A 22,598-nucleotide genomic window follows, 5' to 3' on the forward strand; every position below is an offset into this window, starting at 1 on the left:
GTTTTCACACAAATTAAACTAATCTCAAACCTTCACTGCACTTCACTGTGACACATTGTATCCCTACATTGTGTTATTCTACTTGCGAATGCATGTTTTAGTTTTCTGTTTTATTCTTTAAAGACACCACCATCAGTCTTATCACCAACAATTGTTTTACCTACGTCGAAGCTCGTGTTAATAATTGACCGGCGTTTTACTGCAGCAAAAAAAAAACGCCTTTTAAAAGTCCCATCTCGTAAAGCAGTAAACGCTTTCATTACTTCGACGGCTTTATTTTCAATCCTTGTTATTATCTATAAAATATAAACTAAAATTAAAGGACTGATTTTATATTCATGAGCCAGGTGTCATTACAGCAGCTGCCGTCTGTAGAGGCGAAGAGATACTGTTACCGGTGTAGAGTCAACGTGGTCGTTGTAGAGGCTGAATTCTGAGCTGGTGAACATGATCTCAGACAGCTGTTCACCGAACAATTGCGCCGAAGGGGTAGCAAATTTTAAATTAATTTATCTTGAAAAACAAGAACAGTGAACATTTGAATAAAAGACATGCAATGGCGAGGACAAGACATTTATAGAAACAACGTGAACAACTGAATCTGAATCCCTGTTCTAGAATCATTATAACGGGGTTCTCATTTAAAAAAAATATATATTCTTATTACACCGAATTCTTCAGGCGTCCTTCATCTCACACTGGATCTAAATCAGTTTCCTGCGATTAAATCCCTATATAGCAAACTGAAATCTTGGTACTTAACTGAAATATTTTATGAATTTACTTTTAAATAAAATGATTGTACAACTTGTGCAGCAGGTGAAAGTTGCATGTTTTTTGACATCTCAAATCCTAGTGCATGCTCCTTTAGACTGATCTGAAACGTGACAGCGGAATTAGTGAATTAATAAAAAAACAAAGCGGCACGAAATCCAGCTTGGAGAAACTTAACCTTTTGCCCTCCAATGCAATACTAATGGGTCGATTCTGTTATTTAAAACGCACAACATACAGATCGCCATTATCCGTTCACCTGCCGAGCGACAAAACAAACCTCACGTGCTTTGCTTCCCATATTCTTAGGCTTAACACCGGCCGCAGCACGCTGACTCCTCCCACAAGTGGGCGTTACAGGATATAAAGGCACGCCCTTTAAAGAATATCCAGACGCCTATTGGTCGGCGGTTGAAACCCCGCCCCCGGGCTGTGTTTTCGGAGTCTAAAGTCTAGCCCAGATTACGGCAGCATTGTCTCCGCCTACTGTGATGTCACCCCGTTCTAAAAAAAGACAAAAATCCCCAGTACAAAAAGACTCATATATTATTTCTAACAAAGCGTTACAGTGGTGACCCTCTTATATTTTTTGAAAGTCGAGTTTTTTAAATCGGCTGTATAGAGAGCGCATCAGAAATGGTTTCGCCTGTCACGGTGGTGAGTTGTCAGTCGGTTTTCATTTTTTTTTTAATCTTAATTTATTGGGATCGAGGTTTACTCGCAACAGAAGCGAAACATATTTTTCAAGAAACGTCGCTTTTTACTCTTCCGCTACACCTTTGTAGTTAGCCTTACTTGGCAGGATGCAATCGTGCATGGGTTTTAAAAAAATGACAGCACCTATGAGGGAAAGAATCTGCACATTCACGGATAGGTTTTGTGGAGATGAAAGACATGTTAATTATGACCTCTTGTAGTATTTCTGCCAACCTTTACAACGTTTTTAATAAAACTACCCATTAGTGTACTGATTCTTGACATCCTAATTTATTTTCGTTGCTTTTGTTTTGAAGGGCGAAGCGATGCACATTAAACGTACAGAAGGAGGTGTCTGTGTTCGGAGACTGTTCCGTGGTGAAAAAAAAAACAGAACACGTGATCCATTAAAAAGCATGTCCTTGTTTATCTTACGTTTTGGCGATGTTGGTCATCAGTACGGTTTGCAGGAGGAAAGCATTGGTGTGTAAAAAAAGCTACTTTCTCCGTAGTGGGAAGCACGCGTTTCAGAGGTTCTCTTCATCATATTAAAATATTGTTTCGGCTACCGGATTGTACCCCCCTCCCTTTCTGAACATGAGTTTTAGAAGCAATCTGCGTTTGCGTTATGTTAAGATCTGTATTCTGCGTAAAGGCTGTGGCGTCGTTCTTAATTTATTTAGCGTAAAATATTGCTCGAGAAAAAACAGTTAATCAAAAGCAGTTCTAGGTATTAACAAGAAAAATAATATCCCTAACACTAGTTATTTCTTTTGTATCTATAGTGTAGACTGACAATGTGGCGTACCTGTTGTATAGTACACTAACACTTCTTATTTTAACGTTTTTGTGCTTGCATGGCATTTTTGTCAAATCGCAATTTCAGCGTTTTAAGTTTCTCGGATTCAAAACCCGATCGCTTCTAGAAGCTGCAGTTTTATTTTAAACAAAAGGGAAACTTGTCATGTGACAGACGTTTTGTCTTTTTTCTCCCCCTCTCCCGTCCTGTGACGCATGCGCTCCTCCAACAGCGGCAGTGCGTAAGAAACCGCACGAAGTGCTGTTGTTATCCATGGGCATCTCCGAGACCCTTGATAAACAATTCGTTCGGGCAGCAAGGCTATAACATAATGCATTACTCAGTACTTTGCTGCTGAGTAATATATTTCTGACCGCACAAATACTGACAAAACAGGATCGGTTACACATAAAATAACACAAGGCAATAGACCTGTAGGTATTGGGTAACAACATGGTATTTTCTCATTTTACTTCTTGGGTACAATATGCGCATTGTTTATATTCAGTGGAAACATTTTATTCCATGTTTCACGGTTCTCTGAGATGATTTCCAGTGCTTTCCCTTTTTATGTTTATAACTCAAACGTTCTGGTGAACATTTCTAAAATTCCAGAGGAAGAAGGATGGCTGACCCAAATAATAATAATAATAATAATAATAATAATAATAATAATAATAATAATAATAATAATAATAATTGCTTACACTTATATAGCGCTTTTCTGGACACTCCACTCAAAGTGCTTCACAGGTAATGGGGATCCCCTCCACCACCACCAGTGTGCAGCCCCACCTGGATGATGTGACGGCAGCCATAGTGTGCCAGAACGCTCCCCACACACCAGCTCTCAGTGGGGAGGAGAGCAGAGTAATGAAGCCAATTCATAGAGGGGGATTATTAGGAGGCCATGATTGGTAAGGGCCAACGGGAAATTTGGCCAGGACACCGGGGTTACACCCCTACTCTTTTCGAGAAGCACCCTGGGATTTTTAATGACCACAGAGAGTCATTAAAATCACAACACATTTAGCCAACGTGAAAGGTTGGGTTTTTAAAAGGTCTAAAAACAGGCAGGAGGCATTCTGCTTTCTTAAATCGGTCGTCATGTGGGATGAAATCCATGAGTGTAATTTTCAAAAGCAAAAAAAAAAGATTTCCCATCTTGGGGCCATCCTAAACTGATCTAACTTGATCTAACCTGCTGCTAAAGTCTAAAAATTATTTTTGTGCTAAAGGAATGATGCTACATTGTAAATGTATTTATTCATAGTTCTATAGTGTGGTGAAAGGATGAATAGTGGATAAGAGCAGTTCTAAGTCTAATTATATTTGGCATGGACTTAGTGACAAGTAAAGGATCCGTCCACTCTGAAATGTAGAAAGAGGAAATGCAAGTCTTTGGAAGGATGCTGAACAGCCAAAACTTTGTTTCTAGTTTTCAGTGTGGAACTAATCTTTACTTGGTTCTTTGCAACCAGCGCTTGCTGACACAGCTCCTAACTCGAGCCTTGTTACTCAATGCAATGAAAAAATACTGCCTCGCTAGCTACTGAAAAAACACAGACTATATGCTAGAAATATGAAAAGCTGGATGTAGATGCATATTTTTCCTACACATGTCAGACTTCTCCATGAGAAAGGCACATTTTATATGTATTGTTTATGAGATCTGTGTGGAGGATCTGCATATTAAAAGGGCTTTAAAATGCTTCCTATCTTGTTTGATTGTACTTGTATGGTACTCGATTGTAGCTATTCTTGTTATTATGCTGCTTTAACTTAAAAAGCTAATAAGTGCATTGTACTTATTGCAGTAGGTTAAACAAACTTCAATCAGTGTGTCAAAGTAAACATAATTAAATCATATTGTAAAGTTTGCCAGTTTCATTTGGCCTAAAAATGGCAGGACCAAACAGTGTGTGTGTACACTGTATTAGGAACTAGTAATGCGTTTAATATGAACCTTACTTTTATGGTAGCTTATTATTTCTCCAACTTTTGTCTGTCCAACTGTAATGGATTTTTCCAAGTGTATTTACTAAGAAAGAAAAATGTAAATTTGTCTAGTTAAAGTAATGTTTGAAGATTTAAAACTACACATCCACAGCTGAAGTGGGTTTCTGTCTGCATGGGACTAGCTTTTTCTTCTTCAAAACAATTCTTGATAATAGGGAGAATGATCAATTATCTAACTTAGCCTTTCTCTGTGCTCAAGAACTACAAATAACATGTTGGCTTATGTAGCTCTTGATAGAGAAATTCAATTTCCAAATGCTTGGAAGGCAAAAAAAGGCAAGATATTGTTCAATAATTAGGGTTAATTTGTGCTAACAAGCTTTTATTATTTGTAAATGCTTCAAAACATAACCAGTGAACTACAAAATAGAACAGTTTTTTACCATAAAACCTGTCCTGCCCCCCATGCATACCCAGAGGTGAGTGGTTCTCAACTCTGGATCTCTCTCCAGACTGCACAGGGGCCAGAAGAGAGTTCACATGAAAGTGGAAGACATACAGTGCAATAAAGACTTGTACACGGAAGCCTTTCTCCACCCACATGGGCATGAGGAATCTAGATAGTAGAAAGCTCCGTATAAATAATGGCAAGTGACACCAGTATTTATATGATGGCGGGGAAATTCATGTGGAGGTTCTAAATCTGATTTAAAACAATTTAAAAAACCAAAACAGTTGTTAATTCAATTGCTTTCCATGTGAACTAGCAGTTGGCACAGATATAGATGCACTGGCAGATACTGTTTTGGAAGGGAATAAGTATGCTCAGCTGTTCATTCAGTAAAGACAGTACTGGATCACTCCTGTGTGTGTCCTGGCCAAGGCAATTAACAGCATATTTTCTCTCAGCTGGCCTGAGAGTCAGACTGAAGGAGGATACCTGGTGAATCTCAGTGACAGCTTGGAGTGTCTCTGTAGGTGTATCACTATCCCTGCTACAGAAATAACTCCAGCTCTGTAGAGGGCATTTTCAAAATACAGAGACAGGAGTATGGATAATTTAGTACAGTAGCAGAATTTATCATAACTGTTTGCCATTTTTGGAAAATGTTACGTTTTTACTCTCCACTTTTCTTAGATTTCTAAACCACCATGCAACTTAAGGATCCTAGTTCCAAAGGCACATGAGGACCAGCCATGAGTCTACATACATTTCATCAACTTCATAACAGCGTTTGACTCTGTTTCTCACAGAAAAACTTTGGCTGCACCTGATCAATCCTTTGACAAAGCTATTACTAGAAGCAAAGGGCCAAAGCTCAAAGTTCGCTCGTACGTTTTGAATGTGGTTCTGCAGGGCATTAGACAAGGATGTGTAGTCTCGCCTTACTTCTTTAATGTGCTGGTGGAAATGGTGATGAGGTAAGCTTTAGATGCGTATGAAGAAGGCACAGAATTTGGAGGTCAGTGGTTTTTTGTTGAAGTACAGGATTTTTAAGATTCGTGCAAGCACTGAGGCACAGATGTAGGAATTGGTAGAGTGGGTAGCCAGTGTTGGCAGAGCTCAAAGCCTACTGACTGGTGTGGAGAAGACCAAGGACGTGGTGAGATAAGGAGCCACCTGCAACATCAGTTTTCAAGGGGCTCAATTGAATCAGAGCCTCTCCTACCTTGGATTCACCATCCCGGACGATACACTGTGCACGGAGGAGATCTGATACAGTTCTGGCAAGGCTGGATGTGCCAGCACATCTCCTAGGGGAATACAGAAAGCTCACTGCATATTGACCACAAGGAAAAGTCGATTGCCAAAGGCAGTCATATGGTCAGTGACAACCTACAGATGTGAATGCTGGACAACCAAAGAAGGGAGATGAATGCAGATGAGGGCAGTTGAAATGAAAACACTCAGACAGATGCTGACATAGTTGTTAGAAAAACTATTAAATGGGGTCTTTGATAAATAAGCCTGGTTGACTCACAAATTACAAAAACATGCAAAACTACTGGCGTGTGTTGCTCTGCAAGGAGGCCACATGGGAAAAAGATAATCTAGGACCTTCAGGATGGATAACATCAAAGACTGGGCTGGACTCATGACTCGCGATAGAACAATGAGTTCAATGGAGTATAGGTACTGCTGGAGAAGAACTGTCAATAGCGCACCCATCTTCAGATCAAAAAAGGCTGAAAACAAAATACAAAGCTGCATTCATTTTATGTTCCGATTACGTTCCACGTTCCAAGTTGCAGTTTGGTGTGAAGGGAAAAAAAAAGCTAGACAAATACCAAAGGACTCAAGGAGTGAGAGGATTAATTCCCTGATAAAAGGAAAATCTTGGCTGATCCTGAAGGAAAAATTAAGGGTATGTATGTGAACAATGTGAATAAGCTGTGAAATGTAACAGGGGTGCTCTTTTGAAGTGCAGTCAGTGGTGAGAACTAAGGATTTAAGCCCTCCAGAGTTGTCCTGTTGCAAAAAACAGTTGACTGTTTCAAAAAGTGGATGCCATTTTATTCATGAATAAACCAAGTCTCACGTTGTAATGCAAGGTCACACAGTACACACAGCAAAAAAGGGAAGGTATCAAGAAACCTGAAAGCTGTTGTAAAGCAGGGGAAGATTGTTTACAATGTAGTCCAGCTTTTGCTTTATTGGTGGATATGTAAACCTATTTGTTGAAACAAAGATTTTGCTGCAGGTGTTCAAGACGTGTTATACTGTATGTAACTATAGCTGTAATGGGGTAAAAATGATGAACAAGCTATTTATTTTTTTGGTGATAGCATGATCTGCCCTTCTGAGAAATGTCTTTAGTGAACCTTAAATGTATATGAAGAATTAAATATTTTCTGTTGTATGAGTCTAGAGTCTAGAGGTACTGTTTTGTGAAAAGAGGACATCATTCAAGGGTGAGTCAGGCCTCAGACGTTAAACCAGGTCCCTGCTGTTCCTAGAAAGTGAACTCTGTACCAGTTCTGTTTGTGCCGTGTTTGGAAATCATTTGTTTTCTAATTTGGAATTCTAATTCCACTTAATGTGAACTGCATGTTTATTTCAAATTTCTTATATATCAAAGTATTTTTTTTTCCAATGGCTGCTTCCAGTTCTTAAACCCATTGGAGGGTGCCTATAAAATAATGCATTTCATTACATAAAAGTAACATAAAATCCCATACTTGTGAATAGAAATAAAAATGCAAATATTTCACACAAATCAACCTGTTAGGTCATTAAGGGCTTCTGTTAAGTAACTAAGCTCAACTGGAAATCAACAGGTTTGTGGTCCTGCAGGACCAAACTTGGGAATATTTTCCAGAAAAGAGCTATTCAGCCTGTAGCCCTACCATTCTGTCCATTTCCCAGATTTTGCTGCAATCTGCTCCTAGTCAGCTGGATTAATACCACAATTAAGGGGTGAAAGTTGAGTAGCCCTACTCTAGAAGGTTAAAAATATATACAGACATAGACACAACTTCTTCAACCTCAGTGTGTCTCATCTGATACCTATAGTTTATGTTTCTGTTACATAAATGTAGCCCTATGCATTTGTCTACATTAAATATCATCTGCTAGGTGCTCGGCCAGTCTTGAGCACTGAAGTAAAAAAAAAACAGTTACAAGAAATTCAGTCTTCACCCTCTTCTCACAATCTTCAAGCCACTACTCCCCAGCACATTCCACAGGGACAAAATGGAAACGCAAGAGAGATAATCAGACGATGTCACAGTCTGACAGCTCTTTGTTCCCTATGAGTTAACTCAGCATGCAGTCTTGGGGGTGAAAGTTGTTGTTAAAGAAAACTACTGTTCTCACATGGCTAGGAACAGCAAAAGAAGGTGATACATAATAGGGCATGTGGCAGAAAGTAGGGGGAAGCTGGGGCCTCCTGCTGTGACAACAAGTGCAGTTAATTTGTTGCTGTCATTCACCTCCAGTGGTTAACAGAGTTTGCGCAATCGAGAGACACAAACAGTCTCCTAGCCCTGACCCCCGTGTGTCTTTCTCACAGCACAGCAGGCCGAGCTGGCTGCGACATTTCAGGGAGTGTTGTCTGGTCTGCTGTGACAGGCTGTCGAATTGGGAAGAGCAGAGCGGCCATTTTTTTCTGTAGCCTCTGACTTTTCCCCAGGTTGAAGTTTAACTTCTCGAAGGGTGGACAAACATTGTCAGCAGCCAGAAGAAAAAAGAAAACTGCCGCAATGCTGTAGTCGTCAAGCATTAAGTTGGTTATCTTGTCGTCTGACATAGGTGTGAAGTCTATATTCAGTGTAATCCACTAGAGTTTTAATTCTCTTGTTGCTATTTGGCTGCAGAGCCTGGGGAAGACAGACAATCCTGTGGTTCAAAACGTTCAAATGTTGCCCAGGGCTAGGCAAGCAGAATCTTTCAATTTCACACCACTGAACAGTAGGTTCTCCCGTTTCAGCCACACATAAAGCACATATTGGTGCTGATGGGTCTGATGTTATCCCCTGCCCCCAACTCTGACACCTTTTATTCACTTATATTATGAGTCTTTATGAAAAAGGCACCTGAAGCTAGAGACCTACAAGGGGTTTCTCTCAAAGTCCATAAAGAGAACCTCAAAATTTTTTTTAAACTTTATTGCTTCTTAAGCTTCCACACTGGAAGGTAGCTGAAGCTGTGTGACACTCAACATACACTATATGCACAACATATCACATAATAAACGGCAGTGTTCACTGGGTGCTACTATACACTTACTGTATACTGTATATTCACTTTGAGATACTAAGCTTCTTTTTAAGCCTCAAACTTAATTTTTCTTAAGATCATTTATACTGAAATATTGTAAGATGTGTCATGAAACACTTCTGCACCTTTGTGTGGAGTTAAATAGGGTTGTGTAGTTGTGAAAAGGGCTAGAGCCTGTGCTGATTTTTATAGTAAGGTAAACACAAAAGACTTCCTTCTGATGAGGTACTAATGCAATCCATCTTAACTCCCTCACCAGAGGTGGTGTCTTCTTATAGACTGGCTGTATGTGGGGCTTCATGCTATGACCTTCTCCTACTGGGTTAATAGCCCTACCCACTTCTCCAAACTGCCTCTCTGGGTGTAGAAAACATCATTTAAAAGAGATGCAGAGACGTTTGTGCTTCTCACAAACTATTCAGACCTTAATGTGATCTCTTTTCCACATTAGGCCAGTGGTTCCTGAAACTAAGAGTATTCTCAGTAAGAGAAGAGTATTCTCACTAAGAGTATTCTATTAAATATACCACTTGGTCTTCACTGATTGTAAATAAAATTATTTCAGAACTGTAGAAAGTTTTGATTTCATAGTAACTAGAAAAGCTTCAGATAACAGCTCTCCACCTGGGTTAGAAACACCTGCACTATTGGCTGCAATTTAAAGTTCATCTTGTTAATAAATGACTTACGGTATAATGACTTGGCTCTTGAAAGAAGTACTGTAAAGCAGGTCACCTCTTCATTGGCTCTGACTGTAGGAGCAGCTAACAGCTGATGTTGACAAGGAGCACAGAGTTAATTACTTTGGTCTTCTGCAGAAATAAACTGTTGATATTTTAGACTGATTCAATGAATTAGTAGTTTAGACACACATTCACAAATCCAAATTGTTATTATATTTTTAAACACATAAAAATGGTTATACAAGCTTATAACCCTGACCCACTGTAGTTTAGTATGTTTTAACATGGGTACGGATATTAAAGTATACACAGCAACATAATTTCCTTATTTGAGCAGGGATAAGGTACTTAAAAAGTGCATGTAAATTAAAAATCAAATTTTTATTACATTGTCCTGTAATCTCAAATTTTGTTTTATGACTGGCCCAGTTTGCTTTTGTGGTTTTATACGGTGTTCGAAATTGGCTAGCTTCTCTTTTCCCCTTTTAAACAATAAATAAATGAATAATACATAATGCTTCACATTCCCAGTGCATTGGAAACTGTGCCTCTGTAGTAATGATGTAAACATTGAACTATAATCCTATAATCATAGATGAGCAAAGTTTATTAAAGTGAACTAAATGATTGCAAAGTAATTTGCTATCCCAGTAAAGTATAAAGACTGAAGTTGTGATGCAGTCTGTAGGGGAGTTGTGTTCGCGTAGCAATTACTTTACATTTCATTCACTCGCTTGCATTCTGTTGACCCACATGAATAATCTGTCTGTGAATTGCAGGTGAAGAGTGAAGGCCCCAAGCTGGTGCCCTTCTTCAAGGCGACCTGTGTGTATTTTGTCCTCTGGCTGCCTACCTCCAGCCCTTCCTGGTTCAGTGCTCTCATCAAGTGTCTCCCCATCTTCTGCCTGTGGGTCTTTCTCCTGGCCCATGGAATCAGCTTCCTAGGTGCCCACTCCAGTGCCCGAAGGATCCTGGCAGGTCTAATCTTCTCATCTCTGGGAGATGCTTTCCTGATCTGGCAGGAGCAGGGCTACTTCAGTCACGGTGAGTAGGATCCCATTGTTAATTGAGGTGTAGGCAGTGCACGGCATTGATCTATTCAAATGATATTGAATATATTGAATTTGCACTGCATTAGAGATCTTTTATATTATATACATTAAGAACAGGTTTCAGCTAGATTTCCTATGATGCCCATACTGTGCTTAAACATATCAAATGGTGCTGACTTTTAAAGTTACTCCCTTAACTTTATTTTAAAAAAAATTTTATCGAAACTTAAAAAAAATGCTGACATCCATTCTTTTGGTTTCGTCTTTTGGTTTCGTGTTGCAAGGACAGCACAAATAGTTACTTTATCTGTGTACACTTATATTTATTTACACAAAAAGGACAATGTTTCATTAATAACATGTCTACTTTGTATTGGATCATTTCAGCTTCATTTTATCAAAGGGAACATTTGCACCTGTTGGTCCAGTCACTGTGCCCACACTATTGGTGGTAGAAATCACGATTGGTGTGTAGAATACTGTGTAGTGTTCTGGGCCCATTATAGGTGGTTCTCTGGTGCCCAGTGATGAGAGCAGAACAGCAAGGACAATGGAAGACTGTTCAGGAATTTCTGATAACCATGTTGTTTCTTATAACATTTCTACCTTCCTCAGACCTGGCGTATAGTTGTTTTTATTTTTTAGTGTAATTTACGACAGAAACAAAAATAAAAGCCAAAAATCTGACTATCTCTACAATGCAAAGAACTTCAGAATTCTTTACATTCAGAATGTGTTTCGTAATAATGAGTCAAAAGTTCACCTGTGTCTCTCAACAAGATGGACAGAGGTTTGACGGCTGTCTGAACCATGAGCGTTGCATGCACACTGCTGTTCATTCTTTTTCTGAACAACAGTGAGCCGTGCAGCTTTGTATTGATGAATTCTCAGGCACCATATACTTTAAGAACTACTGTGGGCGTATTACACAAGATAAGTACTCAGAATGTTCTTATTCCAGAGATGACACATTTTTTTTCTAATACATAATCAACCGCCCACTGAGCTCCTACAGGCTTACAATATGTGTAGGCATTTCTGAAAAATCAAAGTAGTTATATCAATAACCTGTGTGATAAAAAAGTTTGATTTTGAGCCACAAGGATCAGAGGAACACCCAGCCTGGCTTGCATGAAAGGCAGTTGTGTTTGCTTTAAAAGCTCATTATTATTGATTTTTTGCTTGGTCTTTCGAATGACATAATCTGAGGGTACATCTACAAGTGCTGGAATGTGTAACTTCTCATAACAACTTTCTTGATCTCTCGCAGGGCTGCTGATGTTTGCCATCACTCATATTCTGTATTCGTCAGCCTTCGGCATGAAGCCCCTGAATCTGTGGGCCGGTCTGGTCATTGCAGCGGCGTCTGGGCTCTGCTATGCCTTGCTCTATTCCTACCTGGCTGGGCCCTTCACGTACTTGGTAGCCGTCTACATCGGGCTCATTGGCTTCATGGGCTGGAGGGCCATCGCCGGGGTGCAGCTGTCCGACGACCTCTGGACCTGGACGAAGCTCTCCGCCTGTCTCGGGGCCGTCCTCTTCATGGTGTCAGACCTCACCATCGCTGTCAATAAGTTCTGCTTCCCGGTGCCTCACTCCCGCGCCATCATCATGGCCACCTACTACGCTGCGCAGATGCTTATTGCCCTGTCGGCTGTAGAGTGCCAGGATGAGGATCGCCCCAGGAAGAGAGTGTGATGCCGCTGGGGGGCACGGGCATTGGTGCCAGGGACCCCTTCTCTCAGGCCGGAGTTGCCAGTCTGAATTTTATGGATGTTGCAGCTCTGACGAAACCTGTCCTCGTACATACTGCTGGGCTTCCTCTTGTCAGGCCTAGCAGCAGGTGGGATTGGGGGTGTAATTTGTATGCTGATGGATTGGTCATATAAAACACATACAGTGATTGAGCCCACCATCTTTCAGCAACCCCCATGCCCTACTCACTACCGCCTCTACCCAGTCAGCATTTAGTCAGAACTGGAAATTCAACTGTTGAAAAGGGAGCCATCCCTTACTTAATTCCTTTTTGCCTTCCCTCCACCTGTGGGAGACTGGTTATTGAGCTCTGTTTTGCAGCGTTCTAGTGTTGGACCTATACCCTAGGTGACAGCTCTCTTGTTTTGGCTGTCCAATGAGTAACATAACCAGACTGCCCTGTATGAGTAGTGCTACTGAAAACACCTTTTTTTGCATACTGTGCATCATATTTATTTCTGCACCCCTGGTCCAGAGGGATGGCACTCATGACAGAAGTGTTTTTAGGTCTTGAAAAATGGAAAATGGAGTAAGCACTTGTTTCAGATTAGGGTCCATTAAGATCAGGAGCTGGTTTTCTCCTGACTTATAATAGTTACATACAGCGGTAAGAATGCACATTATTTTAAGAATGTTTTGAGGTGCAAAAGAAAACATCTTTACCCCATTTTGTGAAGAGGTTTACAGGTCTGCGGTATGGCTAAGAATTTTGTTCTATTAATTCCTGCGAGTTTAAGGGCTAACGTTTTAGAATATTGTCTAATATAGAATATAAAAAGAGCCCCCACAGTTGCTCCCTCTCATTGACTTGAATGTCTGGACCATCTGATTTCAATTTTGTACTCAAATGAAAGCTGCTATCTATCATATTGTGAGAAACAGCAGCAGGTACCTTTAGTACTGCAAGCCGAGCTGAACTGGACTCTGAACTGAGATGTTCCAGCAGCAAGGACACTTGGACTGAAGAGATATAGTATTTTTGGATTTCATATTACAGTATATGTCAGAAAATTACAATTGCATATTTTTAGAATGTAAAAGAAAAATATTTAAAATATATAAATTAAGCAGTGTATATACCGAGAAGTGTAAAGCTGAGACAATTTAACCCACAACTACGTGAACAGTGTTGTCTCCTGGAGGAGATTCACACAAGTAAAGCCCATTCAGCATGTTTTTTCATCCACTTGCTTCATTATGTTAACCCACAACTTGTAGACAGTTCTTGGGAAGCCCTCTTACCCAGCGTCGACTGCCTGGTGGACAGTAATGTCATACCTGTTCGCTCCTTCAAAGTTTGAACAAGGCCTTTTTGGTTCATATGTTTACTTCTTGTTTTTTGTAAGTGTGTGGTAAAAACATGATATTTTTGCAATGACATAATATTCTGCCCTTCTGGGACTTTGCATTGCAAAGATTAGTCAGAGCAGTACTGCACCATAGTGTCTGCGTTGATGGCAGTAAGATTGGTCTTGGATTGGTATCCACTGGCTTGAGCAGGATATGACTGTCTAGGAATGTGAGTTCATAGCAAACATATCTTAAAATGACAGGGGATCAAATGTGGATGAAATTTTCCATTAAATACACAGGGAGCATGAAGAGACCATATCATCTCTTTGCATGAACAAGACTCCCAGTCTTGTATCAATAGTTTAACCAGCAAATCTCTGAGGGAATGTACCAAAAATGGAGATGAATGGTTCAACCATTTAAACTGCTGATGTACCACTTTTATTTTAAAAGTGCATACTAAAACTTGTTTTTATAGCTCAAATGGCACTTGCTAAAGAAGAGGAGTGTATATATTTTTAACATACTAAATTATTTAACATTCTGATTTTCATTTTCTCATTTTTAATGCAACGTCCATTGTCCTTTTATGTCACTTTTGATGTTCTAATTGTGAGATTTAAAATAAGTATTGTTAAGTAGGAATTGTACCAAAGAGAAAGAAATGTAATAGAATAATTAGAAAAGTTGTTGCTGGCACAACATATGGAAATCACTGCCCTTTTCCAGTAGATTCTCACCACTGATTTTGGTAGTTAGTCTGTGCATGAATCAGTTCAAATAACCTTTTTGATTTTCATATTGCTGTTCTATTTTTCATTTGCAACATAATAAAATGCTGCTTGTTTCTGATGACGAGATCTATTTGAAAATTAACTCTCTATTCACTAGGGACAATAATGACAAAGGGTTGAATATTGTGAATGCTTAGAAACAGTGGTGAGATAACCTGCTTGGTTAATGGGTGACCTCCTGGCCACAGGATGAGGAGACTCGAACCCCATTCAGACTGAGTGAACCAAAGGACAAATGCGAAGGGAGGCATTGAGTTCAGTATGTGTTGCTAGGTTGGTGGTGATCGAAATGAGGTGCAGCTGTGTGAGATTGACGTGTCGTTGTTATCCCTCCTGAACTTTTCAGTTTGTAGCCAATAGAGTATTACAAAGCACAGATTAATACAATCGTGAAGAGCTATCAGCTCTCAGGAGGGTTTTGCAGAGTGGATGGATTAAAAGCAGAACCCGTCACCAACACATTTTACAAATAAGTATGATTTTCGGATTTTGTGCTCCGTACACTGGGTATGGTACTTATGGGCACTCTTTATCTGAAGAAGACTTTAGTGAGCATGCATCATCTTCTAGGCACTGCCAGTGCTATAACTCTGCTCACTACAGCTGGGGGAGCTGTGGGATTATGTCAATTGAATATCCCTGCCCTGTCACTATGTTGTAAATTATATTATTTGATTTGTCTTTTACAGAAGCCGTCTCTCTCACATTCGTAAAATTATGTTACTTTTAAAAGAAATGGCTTCAAACAACTTAAAATATAGCAGTATTACAGTAAAATATTTAAATAGTAAAATAAGATTTTAGTACATCTTTACTTTTATCAGCGCTTATAGATGTAATGCGCCTTATAGTTTCTTTTACATCTAGATATATAATGTATGTGCCCATTTGTATTATTTTTGACTGAAAAGTGGGAATGCTATGAAGAGAAACTTAATTTGTGGTCTGAACTTAAATAAATATATGAATTTCATTATTTTAACCCAATGTGTTATAGTGTAGGTCACAAAATTGCAAGTACTTTTCAAATACTGTATATAGAATGCTAAATGTATTTACTGCATAATGTTAAAATGCATTTGTTTCAAAGGGAGTTGCTAATTCAGTTTTCCACAGAGTTGAACATTCAAGCTTACTGCTCTGGAAACTAGATCTCAGAGTTTACAATTGTCAAATTGAGGTTATGAGTTCTATTTGTAAATTCTTCATATCCTGTTATCCGTAAACAAGGCAGGAATGTAGAGTCAATAACCTGGTAGGAGCTAACCTCTACTAATGATTAATGACGGAATTATTGGGATATAAGTGATTTATTAATTGAGTCCTAATAATTCAATTGGTTTGCATTTATTAAATGACATTTACAACTTGTAAAGTGTTACCACTTGCTTTGCTATGTAAATGCAAAATAAAGGATAACAGTGCGAACAATAAAAATAAAATTAGGAATACAAAGGCAGGAAAAGCAATACTTCTTTTCACAGGCAGCACCTTTGTCATTCCTAGAGCTTTCGAATTTTATATACAATAACAATAAAAAAGAAAATAAATAAAAGCAGGATTCCTATTATATTACTGTGTACTGCTATAGTAATATCACTGAAAAACATGTTGTTCCTCTACTCTATGGTGTTGTGGCATTACATGTTTTTAATGGACCACATACAAATGCACATCTTTTGACTTTAATGTTCAACATTTCTTTAGCTAATGACACATTTACATTTCAAAGACTGTGCTTCGTATTCTGGCAGGACAGTGTGTGGGAAGTGATAACCCATAAAAGTAAATTCATACTTGCTGAAAGATGTTTGTAGAAAATCCCCTTAAAAGGATAAACCTATAGAAACAACCTTCTTTTTATTTAAAAACTTCAAGCTTTAAGTTTTGAAGAAAGTTAAAAATAAGTATTTGAAGTTTTAACCTCCTCTCCTACTGTATATCTGATGCTAGAATGGTCTAGAATAGTCTTTGTGTACTTTCTTTGAGTATGAAATGTCATCCTAGCATAATCTTCTAACTGGGCTTTTCTAGAAGAAATAATGTATTACTTTGTGTTTCACTTGTAAGCAGAATCATTTATTTTGGCTTTTTTGCCATCTACAGGAGAACTATGGGGCAGCCCTTGAGGTACTGTCTGTGTAACATAGGGTACTTACTGTAAATGCATTGTAACATACAAATGCCACTTGACTGCATTTCCCCCTGCGGTAGAAAACAGGATCCTTCGTCCCATTAGGGCTGGTGTTAGTACTTAAAAAGGTCTGCCAGGCTGCGCTCCTTTTGTGAGAGAAATGAGATGGGATGGAATCCAGCTACCTCTGTGTTTCCATTGTTTACTTGCCTTTGTGAAGTTCCTGCAGTAGATAATCTACAGCACGGAGCCAGTGAAGCAGGATAGGGGATCCAGTTTCCTGTGAAATTCTCCATCAGCTGTTGGTTTACTCAGTCTCTACAGTGATGAAGTGGGATGGGAAAAGTGTGTTTGAATCAGTACAGTGTTAATAGCAAGGTAGGAGTCTTGCAGTTTTAAGTTTTGCAACTGGAAATTTGGTTCCTTGTCACATTGTGAAAAATGGCACTTGTGGATTTCATTGTCTCAGCCCTGGTTGTAACAATTTGCATGGTGCTTTGGTGTTTTTTGGTATTTATAAATTCCTTCATCCTGCCCCTTTCTTTCAGTTTCATGTGAAATACACACTTAATCTTAAGTGAATAAAAAGTGAATGAAGTCACTCCCTTGCCAAGGGCTTGACAAAGACGGGTTGTCACAATAAATAGGGAGAGCTCAGGTATTTTTCCATTGTATCTGTGTGCTTTAAGGGGCAGCATACTGTATTTCCGTGAGGGTGCAGCACTCAAACATCTGTCATACTAAGTCAGTTTTATACATGTGCAATTGGAATTGGTGCCCAAAGGAAACTGTTTCATTTTTTTTTTCACACACCGACTCACATTTTCAGTCCAACATTTCTCGAAGGAGTGTAGCCAGTAACTGCATGCTAATGTTGGTGTAAGTGTCTGGCCTTAGGAGAGATCTGGCTTCGGTTCAAGGGAACCTAAGTCATGTGATGGAGCTGTAGCAGCCAGCAGGGCTGCTTTGCTTGACAGTCTTTGGAATTGCATCATATTGCAGTTACTGTTGCCATATGCAGGTTGACCCAGTAGTGCTGCTTCATCTGTTGTCAGGATTTCACTGAATTATTTTGTCATTTGGTTTCCTCACGTGTTCCTCCCCATCTTTGTATTACTCCTAATCTAGAACTATAGTGATCAAAATATGGCATTTCTGTGCAAAAGTGTGTTTTTGTTATTCCTCTGCTTTCACAAAAGCAAAATGATGCTAAATACCACTTCATCTTGTGTAACTAAAGATGTGAGGAGTGGAGATATTGTTTTGATCGGCTTACTTGTGTTAAGTGTGTTTTGTATAGTAGGGCCAAGTTTTACCTCTTATTATACAGTATAAACTGTACATAACCTTTGGGATTGTGTAAATTTCTTAGACCACTGGCTGTTTGTTATCTTATAAGACATTTAATGAGCGCGTACAAGCTTACTATAAAATTGCTATTGTTTAGTCTTAGATATCCTGTACTGTAAACATCTATGAATTCTAATTATTAATCATTGGACCATCTAAAACTAGAAAAATTTGACTAATTAGAAGTCTTATGGCTATCTACCCATCCTGGATATCCACCCTTCTATATACATCTCACTTTGATAGTTTGTTTTCAGGTCTTATGTTATTACTTTAAATTTTTCCACTATTTTCATTGATTTAGAAATCTGCAAACATCTCTTTGTTAATTAGTAGAGCTATATATTGTTTAACACTGAAAATTGTACATGGGCTTTGCAAACAATTTAGCAAAGTGAGATGTAAGTAAGACTTTAAAACAAATGAAGGTAATAGAGGGAGATGTTAAGGCCTTCAAGAAAACTATGCACTCTAAAATAAGTTGCGTATCTTTTGTTTCCCCTGAGAAATGAAATGCCAAGCACATGAAATGTTTTGCAGAGGGAAAATTCCTCCCCAGTGTTTGAGGTTTGATTGCTACCACTCAGCAGGTGTGTGTCGATACATAGTAATATAACTGAACTGCAACATCTGTCATGTACTTATTAAGTGTGGAGATTTGAGAATACAGCAATTATAAATGAATGTTGTTTTTATACTTAAACTATAACAGGGAAAGTTATTTGCTGTGAAATCCAGCAGTTCCTTTAACCCTGTGGGTTAAAAAGTGGAAAACGGATATCTGTACTAATGTGAAAAGGAATCACCTGGAGAAAGAGAGGAAGTTGACGGTAGCCTCACCTGAGTACGTGAATACAGCTGTCAGCATGTCTTCACTACTCAGGCACCTTACACACGTCTAACCCCTTCAACCTTTATTCCAAAGTAACCAGAGTGCAGGTGGATTGAGGCGGATTTTCTCTGTAATGTCCATGGCTAGCTTCCTGAGCTGGAAGTAATGTTAAAAGTGAGTAAAAGCTCCCTTTCAGAAAAAAAATGTGTTTAGTACAATAAAGGGGTGTTGTCATCACAAAGGGGGTGCTGTTATCACCCAAGTAGATTTCAATGTTGTCCATCTTGAGAGGGTACCATTATGTGCATCATTAATTCTGCGTATTGAAGTATTCTGTAGATTGTTCATTGAATTAACATGGGAAGGAGGTTCTCCTTAAGAGATGCAGAGAGGGATCCTTTAGCAATGATGTTGAAGGGCTGGGATTGATATGTTGACCTTTCTATATTGATAGTATACAGATCTATCTTTATACAGTATATGGTATTAAATGTAGGAAGTAGGAAGCAAAATACACCTCTTAGTTCAATTATTATAGAGTAAAGTGTGGTGCTAAAATCATGTTGATTGTTGCTGTATTACAGTTTGGAAAGATGGAGATAAGGAAACAGAACAATGTCATGTTTTTCTGGGTGATAGCTTGAATAAATCATTACCTTTGACCGTGTTATCCTGGACGTTTGGCTTGTGTGTATCCGTCTCAGTAGAATAATTTAGAAAAATATGACAAAAAAGGACCATGGTGTTATTTCACTGTAATAAAACTTCAATGAATGTGAATTAAAAAAACACATGAAATAAATGCAAGTACAATGCAACCATTAAGTGTCTGCAAAGTTTTTGTTTGTTATGTGAAATGTGTCCTTTATTCATTGTTTTGGTTTATGTGCTCATGTCATTAAGGCCAAGGGAACAGATTCTGGAGAGGTATTGTGTGTCTACAGAGAGGACATGTGCCATAATTCATTGAATACAACCACTTTTACAAACCATTGTTCAATATTTGGGATCTCTGCCTGTAACTTGTACTTGGCTTTCAATGCTATCAGACCTTTGTGAAGGGGCAAGCTGAAAAACAAAACCTGATGAACCCAATAAACCGTATAAACACACCCAAATCCTGATTAAATCCAAAGGTTATAAGAAATCCTGAATTAAAAAACAAAAGTTGTGTTGTGCTTAAATTATATAATTATCTCATCATTTCACCCTAAACTGATTAAAACATGATTTAAAACAACTCATTATTTGCAATTTAAAATTTAAAGTTAAATGGTTCCTGCGTAGATCAAAGTTGTCTAAAACTAATATTTCAAAACTCTTACAGCAAAGCATTATAACATTTCCCTTTAAGAAAAATAAAATGTTGTGCCCTTTATTTATCACACCTAACTGTGAATCCTTCTAGGTATTTTGTGTAAGATGTATTAAGTAACACAACGACAAAAGTGTAAAAAGGCAGGTTTATGAACCCTTGAACAAAAATGGACACTTTCATCATTAACAAATTCTGAAGCTGTGGAATGAATGTGTTAATAAGCACATCCTTCTTAACTTCCAAACAAGCATCAGGCTTAGAATATGGACCTCTCTGGGGTTTATATAAATATTGCCTCCAACTTTTGACAACTTTGACAGCTGACAAGCAGGTACTCCAAATTTAAGCTAAACTTGTGTAGTCACATAGGAATATGGTTTACCACCCTCATCAATTGTTCCTGTGTGTTTAGAGCTGGAAAAGCAGCTATGAAACAGTATACTGTCCATTCAACACGTTTCTTTTCAGCTGGTGCATGAGAGGAGCAAGGTTTTGAATTAAAGATTCTCAAAAGAGAAAGGGTGCTTATTAATAACAATGCAGTGGCTACCAGATTTCTAAAAACGAGAGAGAGGGAGACAGGAATAAAAGAATATGAGTACCTCTATTAATTTTGGTTCTGTCATGTCTGAAGAACTGACAACCGCTTTCACCATAGAGCAGATGTACTGTTGATTTCAGATTGTCTTTAAAATGTTTTATTGCAAGTGTAGTATCAGGCCATAAGAAAAATTATTATGCACATGCACGTATGTACAACTGTTAACTGTTAACTGTTAACTGTAACTTTCTGTTAATTCATAATGTGTTTTAAAATCAGCTCTTAACTACTGAACATTTGGCATCTGTCCTCTACAGTTTGAGGCATGGAAAAGAAATCCATGTTGCTAAAACTATGACACATGTACAGTGAAACAGTGTTCCCAGTGAATTAGAAGAATTGTGCAACAGCATGTGCACCAGGGGGGTGAAGTGAAACTGCTGTGTTTTTTAAAAAATCTGGAAATACTTTGAGAATGCTGGGCTTGTTTATGCAAGAACACTGACCTTTAATCCACAGCAGCCAACATTCAAGAATTGTTTTGTCATATTTGTTGACAAAAGGTGATAATAACATTGTTTAAATATGTTTATTATTTTTTAAACGTTGTTTTTTGATCAATCTGGTATTGGCTATCCTTTTTCTAACTTCCTTTTCATGAACAGTTTTGGCAGAACACAGTATACTGCATAATGTGTTCTTGTTGCATATCAACTCCTACTGTTGTGACAGTCTTAGACATTTTAGATGCAAGGAGGAGATGGATTCTATATATATACTGTATGTTATGAGCATTACCAATTAAGAAATTAAGTTTGTCTACTTACAATAAATAACAGCTTCATTGCTAATTTTAGTTTGTGTGAGGAGACACCTAAGAACACGAGAAAAGTAGCAAGTAAAATGTGGCCATTTGGTACATCTATTTTAAACCAGCGTTTTAGCTTAAACAACATGGCTGGACAGCCTGAGCCCAACTCACCTGCCTCTCAGGGAACTGATCCCTAGTTTCCCATTTAAAGGGGGTGGGGACACACACCAGTGTACTAGTGGACCAAGCCTGACTCCTACAGTAGCATACATGTGACCACAATACTGTAGCTCAAGACAAACTGTACTGTAGCAAATATATATATATAGTTCATTTGCCAGTCACTCCTAATTGACTCATTGTGAAGGTGTTCCTTGTCACTAAAATCAATTCTTCGTCTCTACAAATCCATAAGTCTGAACGGCTGTTTTTTTAACTACAAAGAGGGTTAACTGCTGTCTTTAAAAAATGTCTAAAATTTCAGTAGAAGATTACCGCTGTGTTTCTGCTCAAAGTAAGAAAAAATCGGAGTGAAAAGGGCAGAACATTGCACAACGTCTAAATCTTCTGTTCAGCAGTTTGTACTGTAAGTAAAGAGTGTAAGCACTAGTTTTAGACATTTTAGTTTCTTTCAATATTACTGTTATGGGATACATGATATTTTGCAGCTTGAAAGAGTTGGAATTTTTATATTTATTGTTTTTGAGTTGTTCTACAAACCTTAAGACCTCATAATCACTTGTATCTGTCAAGGGTTTTCTGACTTTGTCAAGGAAACTGATTAGCATGTCTATATAGAAAAATAAAATTGTTGGCAAGTATTGTGTCCTGTGTTTTATATCTGGTTCATTGTGTTCTGTAATAATATTGTTTTGTGTTACTGATTTATAAAAAATAATTAAATGGTATACTCTCTACACATTGTTTCTCCTGTGTGTGATTTTTACAATGTTATATATTATAGGTTAAAGATTTACACTTAAAAGCATTGTTTACCACAATACGTTATCAAAAATGATAAAATCAGCAATAATCTTTTTGGCTATTTTAATATGCATAAAAGGATTGAAAAGGATGAATGAAAAGG

General features: G+C 38.3%; 1 protein-coding gene across 1 annotated transcript; it reads left to right on the top strand.

The window, feature by feature from the left end:
- The first annotated feature begins 1,271 nt into the window (after positions 1–1,271).
- Positions 1,272–22,428, top strand: tmem86a (transmembrane protein 86A). The gene is made up of 3 exons (XM_088610834.1): positions 1,272–1,431; positions 10,411–10,675; positions 11,954–22,428. The coding sequence occupies exons 1-3, from the start codon at positions 1,411–1,413 to the stop codon at positions 12,379–12,381; spliced, it is 714 nt and encodes a 237-aa protein (XP_088466960.1). The 5' UTR covers positions 1,272–1,410; the 3' UTR covers positions 12,382–22,428.
- Positions 22,429–22,598: the final 170 nt, after the last annotated feature.

This window comes from Lepisosteus platostomus, chromosome 18 (assembly GCF_059453375.1).
Source record: "Lepisosteus platostomus isolate fLepPlt1 chromosome 18, fLepPlt1.hap1, whole genome shotgun sequence".
Lineage (NCBI taxonomy): Eukaryota > Metazoa > Chordata > Actinopteri > Semionotiformes > Lepisosteidae > Lepisosteus > Lepisosteus platostomus.

Bases quoted from the DNA above. Each gene is read 5' to 3' on its own strand.
- tmem86a (XM_088610834.1), top strand. From the start codon at position 1,411: ATGGTTTCGCCTGTCACGGTG. The intron at 1,432-10,410 runs GTGAGTTGTCAG...TGTGAATTGCAG, and splicing joins TGGTTTCGCCTGTCACGGTG to GTGAAGAGTGAAGGCCCCAA. The intron at 10,676-11,953 runs GTGAGTAGGATC...GATCTCTCGCAG, and splicing joins GCAGGGCTACTTCAGTCACG to GGCTGCTGATGTTTGCCATC.